Source organism: Oncorhynchus keta, chromosome 1 (assembly GCF_023373465.1).
Source record: "Oncorhynchus keta strain PuntledgeMale-10-30-2019 chromosome 1, Oket_V2, whole genome shotgun sequence".
Taxonomy (NCBI): Eukaryota; Metazoa; Chordata; class Actinopteri; order Salmoniformes; family Salmonidae; genus Oncorhynchus; species Oncorhynchus keta.
In genome coordinates, this window is record NC_068421.1 from 68,466,394 (window position 1) to 68,491,120 (window position 24,727).

Genomic DNA, 24,727 nt, shown 5'->3' on the forward strand with positions numbered 1-24,727 from the left:
CATAATCACCCCAATGAGCTTTTCTTAGGGGGTTTGCACATTTTACTGCATTGGTTCATTATCATGTTTTTAATAGTTATTTTGTTTCTCTGTAGTTTTATCCATAAGATGAATACAGTGGAGTTTAAGAGCGCTACGTTCCCCAACGCTGGTTCTCGTCATCTATTGGACGACAGCGTCATGGAGAGCCACACCCCTGCAAGAGGACAAGCTGAGAGCTCAACGCTCTCCAGTGGCATCTCACTGGGTTAGACACACAACTGTGTTTTGATTCCTGTCTGTTGTTTTATTGAATATGTGAAACATACAATATACTTGAGTGAAGCAACTCAACAACTACATCACATTAGTCATCTAACAGCCTCTCATCCAGAGTGACACACCGAAGCAACCAGGGTCAAAACCCTGCTCAAGGGCACGTCAACAGATCTCCCACCAGCCCTCCAAGATCCCCCCCTTCAGTTCCACAAGATCTGCCCCTCAACCATCCAAGACCCGCCCTCACATTTGCTCCCCACTGAGAAAAATAAACAAATAAATACAATAATTCCATTCCCAAGACCACCCCACCACCCCAATGCACCAACAACCAACAAAATGAACAAAAGATGAGGGTAACAACCATGCAAAAAACAAAAGACATCAAATCAAGGACAACCAAAATCATAACAGCAAGGCCAACTGAATATGTATGAGTGCATGTACAATGGGGCAAAAAAGTATTTAGTCAGCCACCAATTGTGCAAGTTCTCCCACTTAAAAATATGAGAGAGGCCTGTAATTTTCATCATAGGTACACTTCAACTATGACAGACAAAATCAGAAGAAAAAAAATCCAGAAAAATCACATTGTAGGATTTTTTATGAATTTATTTGCAAATTATGGTGGAAAATAAGTATTTGGTCACCTACAAACAAGCAAGATTTCTGGCTCTCACAGACCTGTAACAACTTCTTTAAGAGGCTCCTCTGTCCTCCACTCATTACCTGTATTAATGGCATAGTTGAAGTGTACCTATGATGGAAATTACAGGCCTCTCTCTTTAAGTGGGAGAACTTGCACAATTGGTGGCTGACTAAATACTTTTTTGCCCCACTATATGGCACTATTTACGTGTGTGTCCGTCCGTGCATTTGAAGGAGGGTGTGTGTATATTGCATGTGTACAAACACCTGCACAGCATCAGCCTCAGGCAAAACGGAATTAACTTAAACAACACTGCCCCTCAGTGTCATTCAACCATACTTTTTGTTTTATTTTGACGTAATCTTTTTAAACTTATATTTTGACCCTCAACTCCACTCCCACTTGTCTCCAATCCCACATCCCAACCCTCAGCTTCCCTCAGCCCCTCCCACCCATCTCTGCTGACCACCCTCTTTAAAATTCTATGCACCATATATCTTTCAAATATGCTGTGAATTTGAACAGAATTTCAATCTGTCTAATTGAATAGAATCCACAGATTGCGAGTTGAAGATAAATACTTTTACAACTAAAATTAGTATATTAGTAATTGACTGGCCTGGTGTCTCCAGATCTCCTAACACGGAACCCAGACCGGCTGCGAGCGTGCGCCATCGTGCATAAATGTATTTTTTGTCCCACTAAACCAAATGCGATCACGACACGCAGGTTAAAATATCAAACAAATTCTGAACCAATTACATTAATTTGGGGACAGGTCGAAAAGCATTAAACATGTATGGAAATGTATCTAGTTAACTTGCACTTGCTAGCTAATTTGTCCTGGAATATAAACATTGAGTTGTTATTTGACCTTAAATGCACAAGGTCTTCTACTCCGACAATTAATCCACACATAAAACGGCCAACCGAATCGTTTCTAGTCATCTCTCCTCCCTCCAGGCTTTTTCATCTTTGAACTTCTACACTTTTTTTACCACGACAACCGGCAAAACATTTAGTCTTTCAATCACCCACGTGGGTATAACCAAAGAGGAGATGGCATGTGGGTACCTGCTTCTATAAACCAATGAGGAGATGGGACAGGCAGGACTTTCAGCGTGATCTGCATCAGAAATAGAAAGGAATTCTATTTTAGCCATTGGCAACACAGACGCTCGCAAGCGGTGTGGGTGCAATAATTGAATAACATGGATTACTACATTTATTTTGCGACGCTCGCGCACGCGATGTGTCTGGTCTGGTCAGCATGTAACGGTACTATTTCTAGGGTCAATTTTAGATCAATGTTATGCATTTTCAGCCATTCCTGAATCTGAGACCAAAAACAGGCTAACTGCGGGCAATAATAAATGGTCTATTGATTCTGTATCACAACCAAATCTGAAGAGCTTCGATGATTGTATGCCCCAAATATTCAACGTTTTGTTGGTGGCAAGAATTCTATATAATAATTTTAGCTGAAAAGCACGAAGTCTTGAATCTTGCGTTGTTTTATATATCAACTCGTACACCCTGTACCATGGAATCGGTACATCAAAAATCTATTCCCAACTATTTTGCAACCTGTATAGCACAGTTGTCAATATCCTGATCCTCAAATGACACTGGCATACATTCCTATATATGCTATTTGTATTCCTCTGCCAGTTTTGATCCTTTATATTGGGCAGAAATACCAGTTCCGTACCTCCTTCCGCTGCCACCTGCCGCCTCCAGTTTGGGGGTACAATTAGTTGTGATCTTGGATTGAGCAGACCTTCCCATATAATTCTGATTACTCCATGAAAGACATAACTCTACCATTCCAATTTAGAATATAATTTAAAAACAAAATACACTTTTCAAAAATCTTTCCCATAAATACCTGTATTTTATCAACCAGCACATTTGAGTTCAGCCGTAATATTTGTTCTATCTTTTCAGGGGGGTGAAATTCAAATTGTAGCCAGCTCTGCAATGCTTGTTGAAAAATAATATATATGCCATTTAGCAGACGCTTTTATCCAAAGCGACTTACAGTCATGTCTGCATACATTCTACGTATGGGTGGTCCCGGGAATCGAACCCACTACCCTGGCGTTACAAGTGCCATGCTCTACCAACTGAGCTACAGAAGGACCTCAAGAATAGGGGAGGAGATGAGAAGAAAGGAGGGTTAGTGACTTAGCAGCAGGAGCTTTCACTGCCATGACCCCTGACCTATACACCCTGACCCCAGCCCCACGGCAGCCACCACTGCCTTAAAATATAATTTGGAGAATCATAGATGACTCTGTCTTCGGTAACGAGTTTATGCAAATTATTTGTGTTGGAGATTCAGGAAGAATTTGGGTGCATTTTTCTCCATATTCCTTCCAGTTTGCTTTATTTTCTTAATAGATTACATTAGATCGTTCTTGAATAAGTTCCTCCATTTCTTTTTGTTTTTCCTCTAACTTATTTTGTATCTCTGTAGTATCGTTTTTATTGCTATCTCCCTGTACGATTAGTTCATGGATTTCCCTTGTTAGTCTTGTCTCTTTAGCCAGAAACTGCTTTTTTATTATTGATGAATATTGAATTGAATGACCTCTGAAGGTACATTTTAAAGGTATTCCAAACAATAAGGGGATTTTCTGAACCTATATTGAACTGGAAAAATTCAGTTCTAAATTATTCTGTCTTAGTTAAAAAATAAATTGTCCTCCAGTAAACTTAGATTAAACGTCCATGTGGAACTTGTGTGAAGGCCAATTAGATGATGATCCAATCGCATTCTGTCTCCTATTAATGTTTTTAACCTTTGATGCAAGAGAGAACGAGACAAAGTAGTCAAGATGACCAGGGTAATTTAGTCTCCTCCATGTATATCTCATAAGTTTGTTTTTTTTAGTCTCCAAATATCCACTCGTTCTAATGTGTTTATAATATTTGTGATTTCCTTAGGGATAGCCCCCTTTTTTCCAATTTTCGCCTAAATGACATACCCAAATCTAACTGCCTATAGCACAGGCCCTGAAGCAAAGATATGCATATTCTTGGTACCATTTGAAAGGAAACTCTTTGAAGTTTGTGGAAATGTGAATTGAATGTAGGAGAATATAACACAATAGATCTGGTAGAAGAAAATACAAAGAAAAAAACAACCAGTGTTTTTTACCACCATCTTTGAAATGCAAGGGAAAGGTCACAGTTATAGCCATTACTCTGGTTGTAATTCCGATAGTGTCCACAAGATGGCAGCAGTTTATGTGCAAAGTTTCAGATAACTTGAAGTATGACTCGAGACTTTTAATGTGAAGTCCCCAAGGTACATTTGGGCAAATCGTGAAGGAGACATTTTAGTTCATATTCCATTTTTCTGCAAGAATATCGTCAAATCTGTATACAAGTATTAGTAGCCATATTATAAGTTCAACATTTGCAAAACAACCATTTTTCATAACTTCATAACTGTGAATATTCTTATTTTTGTCCAAAATGAAAAGGCATGCTGTCGTACAAGGTCAGTTGCTACATTTTACGACATATACATGGTTTCTGGATACTCCCGTAAAGCCCAGCTCATTGGCCATCTAGCTAGCTTTGTTTAACCCTGATTGGTGCTTATTTGATAAAGATAGTCGTTCAAGTGATCGGCGTGCCATGAAGGCGTCGCCCTCTGACCAAATATGGTGTCCTATAGGATATACTACACCCCTAATAAAATATTGAAGTCTTGTTACCTTCTAGGATCTCTGAGGAATAGATATGAACGTGATTTGACTCGTTGAAACAATGTTTAGGGTGAGATTTTCAAAGATTCCTTTCTTTGCAAACTGTGGAAATACAAAATCGATTGTGCATGCTATATGGACCTTTTTAGGATATGAAAAAGGATTTTATCTAACAAAACGGCACTTCATATCTGTCAACCTTTTGGATGATAAATCAGAGCAAAATTTCAGAATCTAAGTACACATTTCACAGAGGTGAATTTATCAAACATTGCGGTGAAAAAACTGTTTTGTTGTTAGGAGCTCTCCTCAAACAATAGCATGGCATTTTTTCGCAGTACTAGCTACTATAAATTGGACAGTGCAGTTATATTAACAAGAATTTAAGCTTTCAGCCGATATAAGACATTTATATGTACCGACATTTGTTTCTCTAAAACCTGCGATTTTGACATAACGCACTGCATGATTTACAACTGTCCCATTGATGGGACTCCTGTCCTGAAGAAGCTGGCACGGTGGTGACTTCCTTCACGGTCCATTACTTAACACTGTTATAGTCTCCCATCATAATGATTTGATCATTTGTTGCCTGTAAATTCAATAAATTGGTATAACATTTTTGTTAATTAATATCGTCGCACCTTTTGAGTTCCTTTGTACATGACAGAAAATTATTTCACCACCCCCATTCCTTTTTCCAAACAATTTCATCTAAGGATGTAGAGTGAGTTTCCTGTAAACAGTATGTTATATTCCTTTTCTTTTAGCCACATAAAAACTGATAATCTTTTTTATAATCTGCTAAACTGGTACAATTATAACTGGCTATGCTTATTCCCTCCTTACTATAACTAGATACTATTCTCAGTCTAAATCGGCCATAATTAGCGCTTGTAAAGTTACTGCCATGAGGTATTATGACAGTCAAAATTAGAGATTTCAAATGTTTGATATTTACAATTCAAGAAACTGGTTCTAGCAATATTCATTGTATTCCCTTGCCTGTGAGCCAATGCCACAGATGTTAGAAAATTGAGTCAAGATATTTGTGTGTGCTAAATCTGAGTAGGTTGTGTATGATATTGGATGTGATTTTAGTGAGTGTGTATTATGTCTTAATAAGAGTAAGACTATAATGTGTGATGTCCAAATAAATAATAACCCAGACAATTTGCATGGTTGCGTGTCTATGTGTGTAACATGTAGGGCGTAACATGTAGTGCATATAGCCGTAATATTCAGGATGATAATTGTAACTCCTATCATATCACCACCATAGTTGCATCATAATTACCTTTAACATCATTCCTGTCTGTTGACTATGACAGTAACACGTCTCTGTCTGTCTGCAGGGAGCAGTGAAGGTTCAGAGCTCAGCGAGGAGATGTCCTGGCCAGCCTTTGAGAGGTAACAATCTGTACAGACACACAGGTCTTTGAGGTCTTTGACCAAAGCTTAGCCTACAGGCAAGCAGCACTTGCTGCCTTCTGAGCCGCTCTCTCCTAGTCTCTCTCACCGGCTCCATGCTAGTGTGACAGAAGTTTTTTGGTAATGCCTAGGCTTCAGCTCAGTGGGCGAACACAGTCTTGACGTATTGAGGTTCAAACACAGTAACAGGTCACAGAAGCCCTTATGTCCCACCGTCCGTTGATCTGTACCAGAACAACCGTCCTGAAAGAACCTGAACAACCGTCCTGAACCCAACCCTGACGCTTTGCCAAAACGACAACAACCTTAACCTTTACAACCTTAACACTAATCTGAACCTTTACAATGAGCCAAGCTGAGAGAACCCAACCTTAACAGTGTTCCGTGCCTCCACCCTGTGCCTGTCCCACCCTGAACAGGACTCGGTTCTATCACTCTCTGGGGCCTGTGACCCGCGTGGCCAGAATCCCCTACAGAGGAGGCCTGAGGCCCAGCAGGTACACACACACATTGCGCCCCTACTCCTCCTCTGTGCCCCTACTCCTCCTATACACCCCTCTCAACCATCTCTCCACCCTGCCATCTGCTGCCCCCATATCCCGCAGCTCCTATCTCTGCCTGGGGCCAGTGTGCTTGTGTGTGTGCGTGGGGTGGGGGGTGGGGGGTGTTCTTCTATCTTCTAAGTCCCAACAAGTATAGTAAAACAAGGGAAATTCTCCCCTGTGGGGACATTTATCACGTCCCCATGAGGACAAACACTATTTTAGGCTTATGGGTTAGGGTTATGTTCAGGGTTAGGGAAAATAGGATTTTGATTGGAAATTAATTTTAGGTTCCCACGAGGATAGAAGTTTGTAACGTGTGTGTGTGTGTGGTATAATCAGGTGGTGGGCCTCTGGGTGATTCTCCGTTAAACCAGACCATTTTAGCAACACTCTTGCTCTCCCTGTATGGCATATCTCACATACATTTTAATGACTTGTTTACTGTTCAAACATTGATATGGGATCGTCAATGAATCATTATGTGGACCCTGCAGGTTTCGTTAGAAGTGACAGATTCAGAATGTTCCAGTAAGTTCCCAGTGTCATACTGCTGGGAGCTCTGTCAGTCAGGGATGACCTGCTATACACTTCTATTCTAGCTCCATACAGTTATGATGGATTGTGTTCTCTTCTCTCTAATGCTTCACTGGTTTCCTTCTTGCTCCCACTGGCTGCCCTCTTCTTACTCTCTGTGATCACAGCCAGACAGACTCTGCACTGGAACCTTCCAGGAATATATTGAAAGGAAAATGCATCTGTGGAATTGATTCAAAGCAAACCAAATACTGCTGCTACACAGTTGATTGAATTTGCAGATAGGTCAGTTCAGATATTGATTAATGAGGAAACTTCCCTACAGATTCCGACTGGCCATACTTCAGACAAAGTGCTTTTCGTATTTCTGTGAGTGCATGTCTGTTTATGTCCTTGTCACGGAGTGTGTGTCGGTTTGTGTTTCTGTGTGTGTGTGTTGTAACCCTGCTGTGTTCTGCTGAAGCTCGGCAGAGTCTGAGGAGTTAGCGGTGCACCTGTACCCTGGAGCCGTCACCGTACAGGGAGTCCTACGACGCAAGACTGTCCTCAAGGAGGGCAAGAAACCCACGGTGAGAACATACACTACCACACACACAGAAGATATTGTATTTACAGAAGGAACACCAAAACGTGTACTGTACAGACAGAGAAGGACATATACAGTGCCTTGCGAAAGTATTCGGCCCCCTTGAACTTTGCGACCTTTTGCCACATTTCAGGCTTCAAACATAAAGATATAAAACTGTATTTTTTTGTGAAGAATCAACAACAAGTGGGACACAATCATGAAGTGGAATGACATTTATTGGATATTTCAAACTTTTTTAACAAATCAAAAACGGAAAAATTGGGCGTGCAAAATTATTCAGCCCCTTTACTTTCAGTGCAGCAAACTCCAGAAGTTCAGTGAGGATCTCTGAATGATCCAATGTTGACCTAAGTGACTAATGATGATAAATACAATCCACCTGTGTGTAATCAAGTCTCCGTATAAATGCACCTGCACTGTGATAGTCTCAGAGGTCCGTTAAAAGCGCAGAGAGCATCATGAAGAACAAGGAACACACCAGGCAGGTCTGAGATAATGTTGTGAAGAAGTTTAAAGCCGGATTTGGATACAAAAAGATTTCCCAAGCTTTAAACATCCCAAGGAGCACTGTGCAAGTGATAATATTGAAATGGAAGGAGTATCAGACCACTGCAAATCTACCAAGACCTGGCCATCCCTCAAAACTTTCAGCTCATACAAGGAGAAGACTGATCAGAGATGCAGCCAAGAGGCCCATGATCACTCTGGATGAACTGCAGAGATCTACAGCTGAGGTGGGAGACTCTGTCCATAGGACAAAAATCAGTCGTATATTGCACAAATCTGGCATTTATGGAAGAGTGGCAAGAAGAAAGCCATTTCTTAAAGATATCCATAAAAAGTGTTGTTTAAAGTTTGCCACAAGCCACATGGGAGACACACCAAACATGTGGAAGAAGGTGCTCTGGTCAGATGAAACCAAAATTGAACTTTTTGGGAACAATGCAAACCTTATGTTTGGCGTAAAAGTAACACAGCTCATCACCCTGAACACACCATCCCCACTGTCAAACATGGTGGTGGCAGCATCATGGTTTGGGCCTGCTTTTCTTCAGCAGGGACAGGGAAGATGGTAAAATTGATGGGAAGATGGATGGAGCCAAATACAGGACTATTCTGGAAGAAAACCTGATGGAGTCTGTAAAAGACCTGAGACTGGGACGGAGATTTGTCTTCCAACAAGACAATGATCCAAAACATAAAGCAAAATCTACAATGGAATGGTTCAAAAATAAACATATCCAGGTGTTAGAATGGCCAAGTCAAAGTCCAGACCTGAAACCAATCGAGAATCTGTAGAAAGAACTGAAAACTGCTGTTCACAAATGCTCTCCATCCAACCTCACTGAGCTCGAGCTGTTTTGCAAGGAGGAATGGGAAAAAATTTCAGTCTCTCGATGTGCAAAACTGATAGAGACATACCCCAAGCGACTTACAGCTGTAATCGCAGCAAAAGGTGGCGCTACAAAGTATTAATTTAAGGGGGTGAATAATTTTGTTTTTGGTTTGTTAAAAAAGTTTGAAATATCCAATAAATGTCGTTCCACTTCATGATTGTGTCCCACTTGTTGTCGATTCTTCACAAAAAAATACAGTTTTATATCTTTATGTTTGAAGCCTGAAATGTGGCAAAAGTTCGCAAAGTTCAAGGGGGCCGAATACTTTCGCAAGGCACTGTACATGCACACACAGCCAGCCATCTGTTTTGTCAAGGTTGTCCCTGTAGCTGTGTGTTGATGGTGAGAGCCATCAACAGTGCTGTAGAAACACTCTCAAGACTAAGCAAAACAGTACACCTCAGAGACTAATAAATGCATTCAAACCACCAGCTCCCTTTTCTCTTTCTCTCTCTCCCTCTCTTCTGTTTCTCTGCCCTTTCACTGTGGTACCCCTGTTCTCCGTGCTCTTTCGCTGCATTCCTCCTGCTCTCTTTCGCTTCCCTCTCTCCCTGCTGTATCTCAGCTGTCTCATCTATTGCTGTCATCCTGACTGTTATTTGTATTTAATGAGCTTCTCTCTGCTGTCGCTCTGGGATGGAAACTCATCTGGACATGGTTATTTACTTGAGGCTGGCAGAGCTGACATAAGGCTACGTAAGGGTAGCATAAGGTTTACAGTAGGTGACATAAGACCTGTTTTCTTTGATATAACAACTTCTCGGCCTGTATGATTCCCTCTTTCTGTCTTTCTTTTGCATATGCACGCAACACACGCACAGTCAGAGCCACACTCCATTAGTCTTTTATTACTCTGTGAGCCTGTGTTTCCTCTCAGCAGGTCTTGTTTAGAGCAGACATTTTATTCTCCAACCAACCAGGCCTGGAAAAAGCTCATACTCTCTCTCTGTCCCGCTGTCTCTGTGTTGCTCTACATCTCACTCGCTCCATGTTTACTTCTTTGTCCCTGTCTCTCTGCTGAAGCAAACAAGCGGCAACAGAATTATATCTGTAGTCAACATAACTCACAGATTCCCACTATAACATCTATTTATATTTGCGTCTGTACTGGTCTATGTAGTAGCCTAAACTCGGTCTTCAATAATGGACTACTGTTATAAGCATATCCTATTGATTTATGTGTACTGTATGTTGCCCTGAAACTAGTTGTATGTATTAGGAGTATCTTTAAAGTTGTATTGTATTGATAGACTGGTGTAAGTGACTATTGCGTATGACCTATAAACCCTGACCTCTGACTGTGTGTATAGGTAGCGTCGTGGACCAAGTTCTGGGTTGCTCTGTGTGGAACTCAGCTCTACTTCTACCCTGCCAAGTCCCTAAAGGCCACAGAGAGAAAGCATGTGAGTCTCTCTCAGCCTTCCCACTCTACACCTCCCTCCCTCCATCATCCAGTCTCCCTCCCTCATACCATCCCCTTCCACACACTCTGGGTCTCCAGACCTGGCTGTTGCTGCCTCATTGTTCCAGTGTGATAAATCCAGCCAGCAAAGGGAAAGCGGGAGGGAGTGAGAAGGTGTGTGTGGACAGTATCAGTTTGACAGGGGAACAGTACTCGCACAGCAGATTTGAAACTGCACAGGAGCTCAGAGGAAGGAGAGAGCGAGAGGAATGAAAAACTAGTGGAGCGCCTGATGGAGGGATGTTGTCATTAGTCTTGGGGCTAGCGCAGTGGGTGGGGATGTTGTCATGGGTCTTGGGGCTAGCGCAGTGGGTGGGAATGTTGTCATGGGTCTTGGGGCTAGCGCAGTGGGAGGGGATGTTGTCATGGGTCTAGGGGCTAGAGCAGTGGGAGGGGATGGAGGGATGTTGTCATGGGTCTAGGGGCTAGTGCAGTGGGAGGGGATGTTGTCATGGGTCTAGGGGCTAGCGCAGTGGGTTGGGATGTTGTCATGGGTCTAGGGGCTAGCGCAGTGGGTGGGGATGTTGTCTAGGGGCTAGCGCAGTGGGTTGGGATGTTGTCATGGGTCTAGGGGCTAGCGCAGTGGGTGGGGATGTTGTCATGGGTATAGGAGCTAGAGCAGTGGGTGGGGATGTTGTCTAGGGGCTAGCGCAGTGGGTGGGGATGTTGTCATGGGTCTAGGGGCTAGCGCAGTGGGTGGGGATGTTGTCATGGGTCTAGGGGCTAGCGCAGTGGGTGGGGATGTTGTCATGGTTCTAGGGGCTAGAGCAGTGGGTGGGGATGTTGTCATGGGTCTAGGGGCTAGAGCAGTGGGTGGGGATGTTGTCATGGGTCTAGGGGCTAGAGCAGTGGGTGGGGATGTTGTCATGGGTCTAGGGGCTAGAGCAGTGGGTGGGGATTTTGTCATGGGTCTAGGGGCAAGAGCAGTGGGAGGGGTGGGGGGATGTTGTCATGGGTCTGGGGCTAGAGCAGTGGGAAGGGATGTTGTCATGGGTCTAGGGGCTAGCTCAGTGGGTGGGGATGTTGTCATGGGTCTAGGGGCTAGCGCAGTGGGTGGGGATGTTGTCATGGGTCTAGGGGCTAGAGCAGTGGGAGGGGATGTTGTCATGGGTCTTGGGGCTAGCGCAGTGGGTGGGGATGTTGTCATGGGTCTTGGGGCTAGCGCAGTGGGTGGGGATGTTGTCTTGGGGCTAGCGCAGTGGGAGGGGATGTTGTCATGGGTCTAGGGGCTAGAGCAGTGGGAGGGGATGGAGTCATGGGTCTAGGGGCTAGAGCAGTGGGAGGGGATGGAGGGATGTTGTCATGGATCTAGGGGCTAGAGCAGTGGGAGGGATGTTGTCATGGGTCTAGGGGCTAGCGCAGTGGGAGGGGATGTTGTAATGGGTATAGGAGCTAGAGCAGTGGGTGGGGATGTTGTCTAGGGGCTAGCGCAGTGGGTGGGGATGTTGTCATGGGTCTAGGGGCTAGCGCAGTGGGTGGGGATGTTGTCATGGGTCTAGGGGCTAGAGCAGTGGCTGGGGATGTTGTCATGGGTCTAGGGGCTAGCGCAGTGGGTGGGGATGTTGTAATGGGTATAGGAGCTAGAGCAGTGGGTGGGGATGTTGTCATGGGTCTCGGGGCTAGAGCAGTGGGAGGGGATGTTGTCATGGGTCTAGGGGCTAGAGCAGTGGGAGGGGATGTTGTCATGGGTCTAGGGGCTAGAGCAGTGGGTGGGGATTTTGTCATGGGTCTAGTGGCTAGAGCAGTGGGAGGGGTGGGGGATGTTGTCATGGGTCTAGGGGCTAGAGCAGTGGGAGGGGTGGGGGATGTTGTCATGGGTCTAGGGGCTAGAGCAGTGGGTGGGGATTTTGTCATGGGTCTAGTGGCTAGAGCAGTGGGGGGTGGGGGGATGTTGTCATGGGTCTAGGGGCTAGAGCAGTGGGAGGGGTGGGGGATGTTGTCATGGGTCTAGGGGCTAGAGCAGTGGGAGGGGATGTTGTCATGGGTCTAGGGGCTAGCTCAGTGGGTGGGGATGATGTCATGGGTCTAGGGGCTAGCGCAGTGGGTGGGGATGTTGTAATGGGTATAGGAGCTAGAGCAGTGGGTGGGGATGTTGTCATGGGTCTCGGGGCTAGAGCAGTGGGAGGGGATGTTGTCATGGGTCTAGGGGCTAGAGCAGTGGGAGGGGATGTTGTCATGGGTCTAGGGGCAAGAGCAGTGGGAGGGGTGGGGGGATGTTGTCATGGGTCTGGGGCTAGAGCAGTGGGAAGGGATGTTGTCATGGGTCTAGGGGCTAGCTCAGTGGGTGGGGATGTTGTCATGGGTCTAGGGGCTAGCGCAGTGGGTGGGGATGTTGTCATGGGTCTAGGGGCTAGAGCAGTGGGAAGGGATGTTGTCATGGGTCTTGGGGCTAGCGCAGTGGGTGGGGATGTTGTCATGGGTCTTGGGGCTAGCGCAGTGGGTGGGGATGTTGTCTTGGGGCTAGCGCAGTGGGAGGGGATGTTGTCATGGGTCTAGGGGCTAGAGCAGTGGGAGGGGATGGAGTCATGGGTCTAGGGGCTAGAGCAGTGGGAGGGGATGGAGGGATGTTGTCATGGATCTAGGGGCTAGAGCAGTGGGAGGGATGTTGTCATGGGTCTAGGGGCTAGCGCAGTGGGGGGATGTTGTAATGGGTATAGGAGCTAGAGCAGTGGGTGGGGATGTTGTCTAGGGGCTAGCGCAGTGGGTGGGGATGTTGTCATGGGTCTAGGGGCTAGCGCAGTGGGTGGGGATGTTGTCATGGGTCTAGGGGCTAGAGCAGTGGCTGGGGATGTTGTCATGGGTCTAGGGGCTAGCGCAGTGGGTGGGGATGTTGTAATGGGTATAGGAGCTAGAGCAGTGGGTGGGGATGTTGTCATGGGTCTCGGGGCTAGAGCAGTGGGAGGGGATGTTGTCATGGGTCTAGGGGCTAGAGCAGTGGGAGGGATGTTGTCATGGGTCTAGGGGCTAGAGCAGTGGGTGGGGATTTTGTCATGGGTCTAGTGGCTAGAGCAGTGGGAGGGGTGGGGGATGTTGTCATGGGTCTAGGGGCTAGAGCAGTGGGAGGGGTGGGGGATGTTGTCATGGGTCTAGGGGCTAGAGCAGTGGGTGGGGATTTTGTCATGGGTCTAGTGGCTAGAGCAGTGGGGGGTGGGGGGATGTTGTCATGGGTCTAGGGGCTAGAGCAGTGGGAGGGGTGGGGGATGTTGTCATGGGTCTAGGGGCTAGAGCAGTGGGAGGGGATGTTGTCATGGGTCTAGGGGCTAGCTCAGTGGGTGGGGATGATGTCATGGGTCTAGGGGCTAGCGCAGTGGGTGGGGATGTTGTAATGGGTATAGGAGCTAGAGCAGTGGGTGGGGATGTTGTCATGGGTCTCGGGGCTAGAGCAGTGGGAGGGGATGTTGTCATGGGTCTAGGGGCTAGAGCAGTGGGAGGGGATGTTGTCATGGGTCTAGGGGCAAGAGCAGTGGGAGGGGCGGGGGGGATGTTGTCATGGGTCTGGGGCTAGAGCAGTGGGAAGGGATGTTGTCATGGGTCTAGGGGCTAGCTCAGTGGGTGGGGATGTTGTCATGGGTCTAGGGGCTAGCGCAGTGGGTGGGGATGTTGTCATGGGTCTAGGGGCTAGAGCAGTGGGGGGATGTTGTCATGGGTCTTGGGGCTAGCGCAGTGGGTGGGGATGTTGTCATGGGTCTTGGGGCTAGCGCAGTGGGTGGGGATGTTGTCTTGGGGCTAGCGCAGTGGGAGGGGATGTTGTCATGGGTCTAGGGGCTAGAGCAGTGGGAGGGGATGGAGTCATGGGTCTAGGGGCTAGAGCAGTGGGGGGGGATGGAGGGATGTTGTCATGGATCTAGGGGCTAGAGCAGTGGGAGGGATGTTGTCATGGGTCTAGGGGCTAGCGCAGTGGGAGGGGATGTTGTAATGGGTATAGGAGCTAGAGCAGTGGGTGGGGATGTTGTCTAGGGGCTAGCGCAGTGGGTGGGGATGTTGTCATGGGTCTAGGGGCTAGCGCAGTGGGTGGGGATGTTGTCATGGGTCTAGGGGCTAGAGCAGTGGCTGGGGATGTTGTCATGGGTCTAGGGGCTAGCGCAGTGGGTGGGGATGTTGTAATGGGTATAGGAGCTAGAGCAGTGGGTGGGGATGTTGTCATGGGTCTCGGGGCTAGAGCAGTGGGAGGGGATGTTGTCATGGGTCTAGGGGCTAGAGCAGTGGGAGGGGATGTTGTCATGGGTCTAGGGGCTAGAGCAGTGGGTGGGGATTTTGTCATGGGTCTAGTGGCTAGAGCAGTGGGAGGGGTGGGGGATGTTGTCATGGGTCTAGGGGCTAGAGCAGTGGGAGGGGTGGGGGATGTTGTCATGGGTCTAGGGGCTAGAGCAGTGGGTGGGGATTTTGTCATGGGTCTAGTGGCTAGAGCAGTGGGGGGTGGGGGATGTTGTCATGGGTCTAGGGGCTAGAGCAGTGGGAGGGGTGGGGGATGTTGTCATGGGTCTAGGGGCTAGAGCAGTGGGAGGGGATGTTGTCATGGGTCTAGGGGCTAGCTCAGTGGGTGGGGATGATGTCATGGGTCTAGGGGCTAGCGCAGTGGGTGGGGATGTTGTAATGGGTATAGGAGCTAGAGCAGTGGGTGGGGATGTTGTCATGGGTCTCGGGGCTAGAGCAGTGGGAGGGGATGTTGTCATGGGTCTAGGGGCTAGAGCAGTGGGAGGGGATGTTGTCATGGGTCTAGGGGCTAGAGCAGTGGGTGGGGATTTTGTCATGGGTCTAGTGGCTAGAGCAGTGGGAGGGGTGGGGGATGTTGTCATGGGTCTAGGGGCTAGAGCAGTGGGAGGGGTGGGGGATGTTGTCATGGGTCTAGGGGCTAGAGCAGTGGGTGGGGATTTTGTCATGGGTCTAGTGGCTAGAGCAGTGGGGGGTGGGGGGATGTTGTCATGGGTCTAGGGGCTAGAGCAGTGGGAGGGGTGGGGGGATGTTGTCATGGGTCTAGGGGCTAGAGCAGTGGGAGGGGATGTTGTCATGGGTCTAGGGGCTAGCTCAGTGGGTGGGGATGATGTCATGGGTCTAGGGGCTAGCGCAGTGGGTGGGGATGTTGTCATGGGTCTAGGGGCTAGCGCAGTGGGAGGGGATGGAGGGATGTTCTCATGGGTCTAGGGGCTAGCGCAGTTGGAGGGGATGTTGTCATGTGTATAGGAGCTAGAGCAGTGGGTGAGGATGTTGTCATGGGTCTAGGGGCTAGCACAGTGGGTGGGGATGTTGTCATGGGTCTAGGGGCCAGCGCAGTGGGTGGGGATGTTGTCATGGGTCTAGGGGCTAGCGCAGTGGGTGGGGATGTTGTCATGGTTCTAGGGGCTAGAGCAGTGGGTGGGGATGTTGTCATGGGTCTAGGGGCTAGAGCAGTGGGTGGGGATGTTGTCATGGGTCTAGGGGCTAGAGCAGTGGGTGGGGATGTTGTCATGGGTCTAGGGGCTAGAGCAGTGGGTGGGGATTTTGTCATGGGTCTAGGGGCAAGAGCAGTGGGAGGGGTGGGGGATGTTGTCATGGGTCTGGGGCTAGAGCAGTGGGAAGGGATGTTGTCATGGGTCTAGGGGCTAGCTCAGTGGGTGGGGATGTTGTCATGGGTCTAGGGGCTAGCGCAGTGGGTGGGGATGTTGTCATGGGTCTAGGGGCTAGAGCAGTGGGAGGGGATGTTGTCATGGGTCTTGGGGCTAGCGCAGTGGGTGGGGATGTTGTCATGGGTCTTGGGGCTAGCGCAGTGGGTGGGGATGTTGTCTTGGGGCTAGCTCAGTGGGAGGGGATGTTGTCATGGGTCTAGGGGCTAGAGCAGTGGGAGGGGATGGAGGGATGTTGTCATGGATCTAGGGGCTAGAGCAGTGGGAGGGATGTTGTCATGGGTCTAGGGGCTAGTGCAGTGGGAGGGGATGTTGTCATGGGTCTAGGGGCTAGAGCAGTGGGTGGGGATGTTGTCTAGGGGCTAGCGCAGTGGGTGGGGATGTTGTAATGGGTATAGGAGCTAGAGCAGTGGGTGGGGATGTTGTCTAGGGGCTAGCGCAGTGGGTGGGGATGTTGTCATGGGTCTAGGGGCTAGCGCAGTGGGTGGGGATGTTGTCATGGGTCTAGGGGCTAGAGAAGTGGGTGGGGATGTTGTCATGGGTCTAGGGGCTAGAGCAGTGGGTGGGGATGTTGTCATGGGTCTAGGGGCTAGAAAAGTGGGAGGGGATGGAGGGATGTTGTCATGGGTCTAGGGGCTAGCGCAGTGAGTTGGGATGTTGTCATGGGTCTAGGAGCTAGCGCAGTGGGTGGGGATGTTGTCATGGGTCTAGGGGCTAGAGCAGTGGGAGGGGATGTTGTCTAGGGGCTAGCGCAGTGGGTGGGGATGTTGTCATGGGTCTAGGGGCTAGAGCAGTGGGTGGGGATTTTGTCTAGGGGCTAGCGCAGTGGGTGGGGATATTGTCTAGGGGCTAGCGCAGTGGGTGGGGATGTTGTCATGGGTCTAGGGGCTAGCGCAGTGGGTGGGGATGTTGTCATGGGTATAGGAGCTAGAGCAGTGGGTGAGGATGTTGTCTAGGGGCTAGGAGCTAGAGCAGTGGGTGGGGATGTTGTCATGGGTATAGGAGCTAGAGCAGTGGGTGGGGATGTTGTCTAGGGGCTAGCGCAGTGGGTGGGGATGTTGTCATGGTTCTAGGGGCTAGCACAGTCGGTGGGGATGTTGTCATGGTTCTAGGTGCTAGCGCAGTGGGTGGGGATGTTGTCATGGGTCTAGGGGCTAGCGCAGTGGGTGGGGATGTTGTCATGGGTCTAGGGGCTAGAGCAGTGGGTGAGGATGTTGTCATGGTTCTAGGTGCTAGCGCAGTGGGTGGGGATGTTGTCATGGGTCTAGGGGCTAGCGCAGTGGGAGGGGATGGAGGGATGTTGTCTAGGGGCTAGCGCAGTGGGTGGGGATGTTGTCATAGTGCTTGGGGCTAGCCCAGTGGGAGGGGATGGAGGCATTTTAAGAGTGGAGCAGCATCTGGTAGCATTCATTGGATAATGAGACCAAGGATATAATCCTCGTCCTCTGTGTCACTCGCAGGGTAATGGGAACCTCGTGGCTGGGAAACACACACATACAGCGCCATCTACAAACTGAGTGCAGTCTGCAGACAACTTTTTTTAAACTCTCACAAATGTTATTTTTTTCTGTCGTGTCTTAGGTTTCAGAAAGAATACTTGTATAGGACTATAAGAATCAGCAATAATATCAGAATGCTCTCTTCTCTCTCTTTTCTTCTCCCTCTCTCTTCCCTTCTTCTCTTCTCCCGATCTTCTCTTCTTTTCCCTCTCCCTTCTCTTCCCTTCTCTTCCCTCCTCTCTTCTTTTTCCCTCTCCCTTCACCTTCTCTTCTTCTCCCTCTCGTCTCTTCTCTTCTTTTCCCTCTCCCTTCTTTTCCCTCTCCCTTCTCTTCCCTCTCCCTTCTCTTCTTCTCCCTCTCATGTCTCCTTCTTTTCTTCTCCCTCTCTTCTCTTCTTCTCCTCTTCTCTTCTTCTCCCCCTCTCTTCTTCTCCCCCTCCCTTCTTCTCCCCCTCTCTTCTCTCCCCCTCTCTTCTTCTCCCCCTGTCTTCTTCTTCCCCTCTCTTCTCTCCCCCTCTCTTCTCTCCCCCTCCCTTCCCCCCTTATCTTCTTTTGCCTCTCCCTTTTCTTATCTTCTTCTCCCTATCTTCTCTTATTTTCCCTCTCCCTTCTCCTTCTCTTCTTCTCCCTCTCATCTCTTCTCTTATTTTCCCTCTCATCTCTTCTCTTATTTTCCCTCTCCCTCCCCCTCCCTTCTCTCCCCCTCCCTTCTCTCCCCCTACCTTCTCTCCCCCAACCTTCTCTCCCCCAACCTTCTCTCCCCGTACCTTCTCTCCCCTTCTCTTCCCCTCTTCTTCTCTTCTCCTCTTCTTCTCTCTTCTCCTCTCATATTCTCCCTTCTCTTCTTCGCTCCTCCTCCCTCTCTCTTCTTTTCCTCTCCCTCTCCCTTCTCTTCTCCCTCTCCCTTCTCTCCTCTTCTCCCTCTCCCTTCTCTTCTCTTCTCCTCCCCTCCCTTCTTCCCCCTTCTCTTCTCTTCTTCTCCCTCTTCTCTCCTCCCCCCTTATATTATCTTCTCTTCTTCTCCCTTCTCTTCTCCCTCTCCCTTCTCTCTTCTTCTCCCTCTCCCTTCTCTTCTCCTCCCCTCCCTTCTCTCTTCTCCTCCCCTCTCTTCTTCCGCCTTCTCTTCTTCTCCCTCTTTTCTCCTCCCTCTCCCTTCTCTTCCCCTCCCTTATATTCTCTTCTCTTCTTCTCCCTTCTCTTCTCCCTCTCCCTTCTCTCTTCTTCTCCCTCTCCTCTTCTCTTCTCCTCCCCTCCCTTCTCTTCTTGTCTTCTCCCTCTTCTCCTCCCTCTCTCCTCTTCTCTTCCCTCTCTCCTCTTCTCTTCCCTCTCTCCTCTTCTCATCAGTTCAAGTCATCTAGCAGTAAGAGTGTGTGTGTCGTGGGGTTAATGGCCATCATGGCAGACGACCCTGAACATCCCGACATCTTCCTGCTCACAGACTCTGAACATGGTGAGACTGTGACTGTTTGATTGACAGTTATTCAGCCAATCACATACAGACATGAATGTTCAGCCAAACTACTTATCTCCATTCCTCAGATGATCTGGATGTCCTTGGTGTAAATCCTCAACACACCCCATACATACTCTCTCTCACATGCACTATACACCCATATTATAATATAATATAATATATGCCATTTAGCAGACGCTTTTATCCAAAGCGACTTACAGTCATGTGTGCATACATTCTACGTATGGGTGGTCCCGGGAATCGAACCCACTACCCTGGCGTTACAAGCGCCATGCTCTACCAACTGAGCTACAGAAGGACCACTTTTGTATGCAAATGTGATCACATGCATAAACACATGTGTACCGACACACACAAACACACACAGGTTCCTGTCTGTCTGACCCAGCAGTATCCCTGTCTGCTATGTGTACTGCATGCCTGTCATATCTGACCGTCTGTCTTTTTCTCCCTACACACACATACATACATGCATACACACACACACACACACACACACACACACACACACACACACACACACACACACACACACACACACACACACACACACACACACACACACACACACACACACACACACACACACACACACAGTCTAAGTCTCTGTTCTCATATGTTCTGTATTGCGGCAGCTTCATGGCTCCTGCTGTACACAGATGGAGATGGGAGACTGAATCCCAGTTCTCTGCAACAGTGACATCTTGTGACCGTGTGTTTCTGTGTTTCCTAGGCAACACCTATAAGTACCAGGCAGGGAACAAAATGAACGCCCTGCTGTGGTTCAAACACCTCAGTGCTGCCTGCCAGAGCAACAGACAACAGGTAACAGACACACATACACACACTCACCCACACATATACCCACACCAACCAGCCCTCATACTTTTCTCTCTCTCTCTCTCCAGGTCCCAGCCAATTTGATGTCCTTTGAATGATTGCTGCTGAAGAGGACAGAACGATAGAGAGAGAAAAGAAAGGAATAGGGGAGGAGATGAGAAGGAGGGTTAGTGACTTAGCAGCAGGAGCTTTCACTGCCATGACCCCTGACCTATACACACTGACCCCAGCCCCACGGCAACCCCCCCCCCCCACTGCCACCACTGCCTTAACTTAAGGAGCCGTGTGTGTGTATGAGTGTGTTGAAGCAGTGGTTAATTTGGCTGCGTAGATTACTGAATGGGGAACTACACCACTTCTCCTTTCTTATTGTCTCCATAGTTTTTTCCAGTGGACTATCAACCTCGTGGAACTATGGGATGTCTCCTCTCCTCTTTCTTGGGATGGATGGACATTATTTATCCTTTATCCTTGTTTTTCATCACTCCCCCTCTTCTTGACACACCGTGGTCTGGTGGAAGACAGTCTGCACTTTGTAGGGCAGGACTTACACAACAACACACTCACAAACAACACTGGACTAAGCCAATGAAATGGGATTTTAAACACTTTTCTTTCACTCTTTGACTCACACACACAAGACCCCAATGGTGTCTTCACACACTTGACATGAGTTGGGCTCACAAAACTGACACTTTTCGCTCATTCACATATGCACAAATGTACACACAAGCACACACACTCGGACAAGTGGGAGTGAGCGTGTGATTGCAGCATTGTGAACATGAAGGGCTCTGATTCTCAATCTATTCCAGCAGAATCTACTCCCACACACACATCCTGAATGTCTCCAACTGTTTTCTATTCCAGAGCCTCCCCTTCTCGGGTCTATGTATGTGAGCGCGTATGCTAGGTCACATCACCGATACCATAAACCCAGTGTCTAAGCTTTCCTCTATTCCACTGTTATGGAACCAGTTATATCTCTTTTAGAAATAGGCTTTGGGTTACTCTCTGGACAGCCGTCTGTGCTCTGTCCACTTGTTAAGGCTCTAGATTCACCAGAACACACACACACATTAACACTAAAGACTTGAAAGCTGTGAAAAGGTGAACGATAGAGCAGAGTGAAAGATGGGGGAGTATTGAAGGGAAACTTGGGGATTTTGGCAATGAGGCCCTTTTATCCACTTCCCCAGAGTCCGATGAAGTCATGGAAACCATTTGTATGTCTCTGTGTCCAGTATGAAGGAAGTTGGAGGTAGTTTTGCGAGACAATGCTAACTAGTGTTAGCGCAATGGCTGGAAGTCTATTGGTATCTACTAGCATGCTAACAGATACCCATAGACAGAGACATACAAATGGTTTCCATGACTTCATCGGACTCTGGGGAAGTGGATAAAAGGGCCTCATTGCCAAAATTTCCCTTCAACACAAATGATGTTCTCAACTTGTTGTTTTGTTGTTGCTTTAACATGAGTGGGAGATTCAGGTCCTGAGCTAACCTGCTTCACAACTCTTGTGTGTGTTTTATACACACAGACTGCTACACACGCACACACACACACACACATTGCTGCAGACACACACATGAAGCTATCTGGAGCCATTCAGAATTCATTTTAACGATTTTGTTTAGTGTTTTAGTTTCCTTGGTGTGCTGGATGTATTGGCAGTATTACCCTGTAGATGACATGCAAATGTCTAGCTTGTTTTAATTGTCTGTTACATTTCTGTTACATTTTATTTTTGGTTTCTTCACTTTTTCTGACAATTCTATACCTTTTTTAAATGTACTTGTTTTTGATTTTATTGTTGTAGTTTTTTAATGTTTTCTCAGCTATGAGTTTCTCACATAGGAGTACGGTACAGACCTACTACACGCTAAGGCAGAGTTCACTGGCAGCCTCTAGACCTTTCCCCTGGTCCATACTCCTGGCATCTTCACAGGGGTGTGCCAATGTACCAAACACATTTTATTTCAGATTTGGGAGCAAGTGTTACAATTAGAACAAATTAAATGAATATGTTTTTGGGGAAAGGAATAAGGATGGTGTAGTAACATATATTCTGATACTAGTCATCTCAGAAAGGACTTATAGCTTTAATAGTGATTTATCCTACATTATAAACTGGGTGGTTCGAGCGATGAATGCTTATTTGGCTAAAGCTGCGGTATATCAGACCGTATACTGTACCATGGGTATGACAAAACATGTATTTGTACTGCTCTAATTACGTTGGTAACCAGTTTATAATAGCAATAAGGCACATTGGGGGTTTGTGATATATGGCCAATATATAACAGTCCTTTGCTGTGGTATATTGGCCATATACCACACCCCCTCGGGCCGTATTGCTTAATTCTCTCCTGTCTCTGTCTCAACTTGATAGTCAGGTTAGGTCCTGACTTGTAACAATGATTTACATCTCCCATATGTTCCTACAGCTATGTTTGTCTATTTTAGTTAGCATGTCAATTGTCTACTTACAACCGGAGGTCCAGCAAGTTCGCATAATATTCCTCACACCTCAAACAGACACTGTACTCTAGCAGCAAGAGACTCCATCTCCCAAGGGCCTTGTGTGGCAGCTGTTGTCTCTTAGGTCCTCTAGAGGCTGAGCTAATGGGAGTAGGTAGGTAGAACTTATCCCTAACCACTGATATATAGGGCCAGACTTTTATTCACCCCCTAATGGCTTGGTGTAATCTGATCCTAGATCTGAGGCTAAGGGCAACTTCTACATACTCCATTTCAATGACCTACAGAGGCTCATTTCAGATGGTCAACTCCTCAGCTCCTGGTAGTTATCCCAGCATGACCCCCCCCCCACACACACACACATCTACACCATCAGCTCCATTAACAGCAATGCTCCAGCAGGGCTCTGTCATACACAGGAAGCCAGAGAAAGAGAGGAATGAGAGGGGTAGTGTTCGTGGTACAAAGGGATGAGAGGAAAGTAATAGTATGAGTGTGTAGAACTTTTCATTTGTATTTTTTTTTAATTATACCTTATTAAGATTAGATAGGCAGAGCCTCTAGGCTGTCATTTCCTCACTGTTGAGCAGTGTGTAGAGCTCTGTGGGAAGTGGTATGGCATATTCTATGTGGAGTGAGTATGAACAGAGAGTTGAATGAATCTAGTACAGATGGTGGGGTGCAGGAGTTGGACAGTGAAGCAATCGGACAGAAGCTGCCCACAGAAGACCAGCAGAGGCAAACGCAGTCTGTTTCCCCTCTGTTGTCCTCTTTGAGTGCCCTTGAGCTTTTACAATCTGTTAGGGTGGGCTTTTTTTGTTTCTGAGAACTTTCTGAATGTCAAAAAGGTTTGTGAGGTTTCCACATTTTAACCAAAATTTACAAGGTTTCTGTGTCAATGTACAAATGCACAATCGTGTGTACTGTCTGAGTGAAGTTACTTTTTGGATTTGTCTGCAGGTCTCATTTTTTATTTTCCTTTACATTTCAGCTGAGGTGACTGGTTTACACAGGAGGGGGGTGTTGTGGTGTTGTGTGTGCGCTGTAGGAATGGAGAAGTACCCTGTAGCCATAGTTAAGCATATTCCCTCCAAATCCTAATTTTAACCATAGGGAAAATGTATAACTGACCTTGGATCATTGTCTAGGGCGACATCTACCTACTCTACTCCATATGGCTCAGTTGGAGAGTGATGTTTATGATGTGTTGAAGACGTCACTTAGCTCTGTCCATGCCCCATGAACTGTGGGGTGTGTCCATGTGCCATCCCTGTACCACCTGTTTTCTGACCCTGGTGAGGACCCACCCATGTCATGTGGCCCAGGTTTGCACTATGACCTCTGAACTGAGAGATGTGACCCGAGCCTCATCCAGACAACCAATAAACACTCTGCCCTTTTTATACTCTGTCCCTTTGGTTCACTTTTATTTATTTAAACATGGTTTCAGCTAAATGTGGTGTATGAATGTGTGTGTAAGGCCAGGAATTTTGACCTACCACATGAACTGTTAAACCACATGAACTGTTAAATGTCCTGGACAGTGCTTGTGGTTAGAAAAAAAACTTGTGTGTCTAAGCTGGTGTTAATACATTTTAGGTCCTGATTGACCTACAATCCTTCCTACTGAAATAAACCTACTTGAATTGTTGAACTAGTGTTATAGTTTTTCAATTGACTTGATCTCAATTTCTCTCAATTAAATTCAAATGGCTTTATTGGCATGGGAAACATGTTTACATTGCCAAAGCAAATGGAATAGACTATAAACAAAAGGGAAATAAACGAGAAAGATAAGTGAACATTACACTCACAAAAGTTTTAAAAGAATAGCCATTTCATACGATATATTATTGGCTACGTAAAGTGTTGTAACAATGTGAAAGTAGTTGAAGTATGAAAGGGAAATAAACAGATAAAAATAGGTTGTATTTACAATGTTTGTGCTCCACTGGTTGCCCTTTTCTCATGGCAGCAGGCCACAAATCTTTCTGCTGTGATTGCACACTGTGGTATATGGATATGGGAGTTTATCGGTGTTTGATTTGTTTTCAAATTCTTTGTGGGTCTGTGGGAAATATGTCTCTAGTGTGGTCATACATTTGGCAGGTGGTTATGAAGTGCAGCTCAGTTTCCACCTCATTTTGTGGGCAGTGGGTACATAGCCGGTCTTCTCGAGTGCCAGGTCTGCCTATGGCGGCCTCTCAATAGCAAGTCCATGCTCACGGAGTTGACATAGTCAAGGAT

The 24,727-nt window shown here is 47.2% G+C and overlaps 1 protein-coding gene across 5 annotated transcripts in view; it reads left to right on the top strand.

The window, feature by feature from the left end:
* ralgps2 (Ral GEF with PH domain and SH3 binding motif 2) overlaps positions 1 to 24,134 on the top strand; it is a 145,295-nt gene extending 121,161 nt beyond the window's left edge. For 3 of the 5 annotated variants that reach the window (XM_052458730.1, XM_052458727.1, XM_052458737.1), the window contains 8 exons: positions 96 to 247; positions 5,982 to 6,036; positions 6,477 to 6,554; positions 7,600 to 7,705; positions 10,433 to 10,525; positions 19,027 to 19,132; positions 19,890 to 19,981; positions 20,065 to 24,134. In XM_052458730.1, the coding sequence (XP_052314690.1) occupies positions 96 to 247; positions 5,982 to 6,036; positions 6,477 to 6,554; positions 7,600 to 7,705; positions 10,433 to 10,525; positions 19,027 to 19,132; positions 19,890 to 19,981; positions 20,065 to 20,094 (712 nt within the window). In that variant the 3' untranslated portion in view covers positions 20,095 to 24,134. The remainder of the gene's footprint in view (positions 1 to 95; positions 248 to 5,981; positions 6,037 to 6,476; positions 6,555 to 7,599; positions 7,706 to 10,432; positions 10,526 to 19,026; positions 19,133 to 19,889; positions 19,982 to 20,064) is intronic. The other 2 variants (XR_008061771.1, XM_052458743.1) reach the window with 2 other exon arrangements.
* The last annotated feature ends 593 nt before the right edge of the window (positions 24,135 to 24,727 follow it).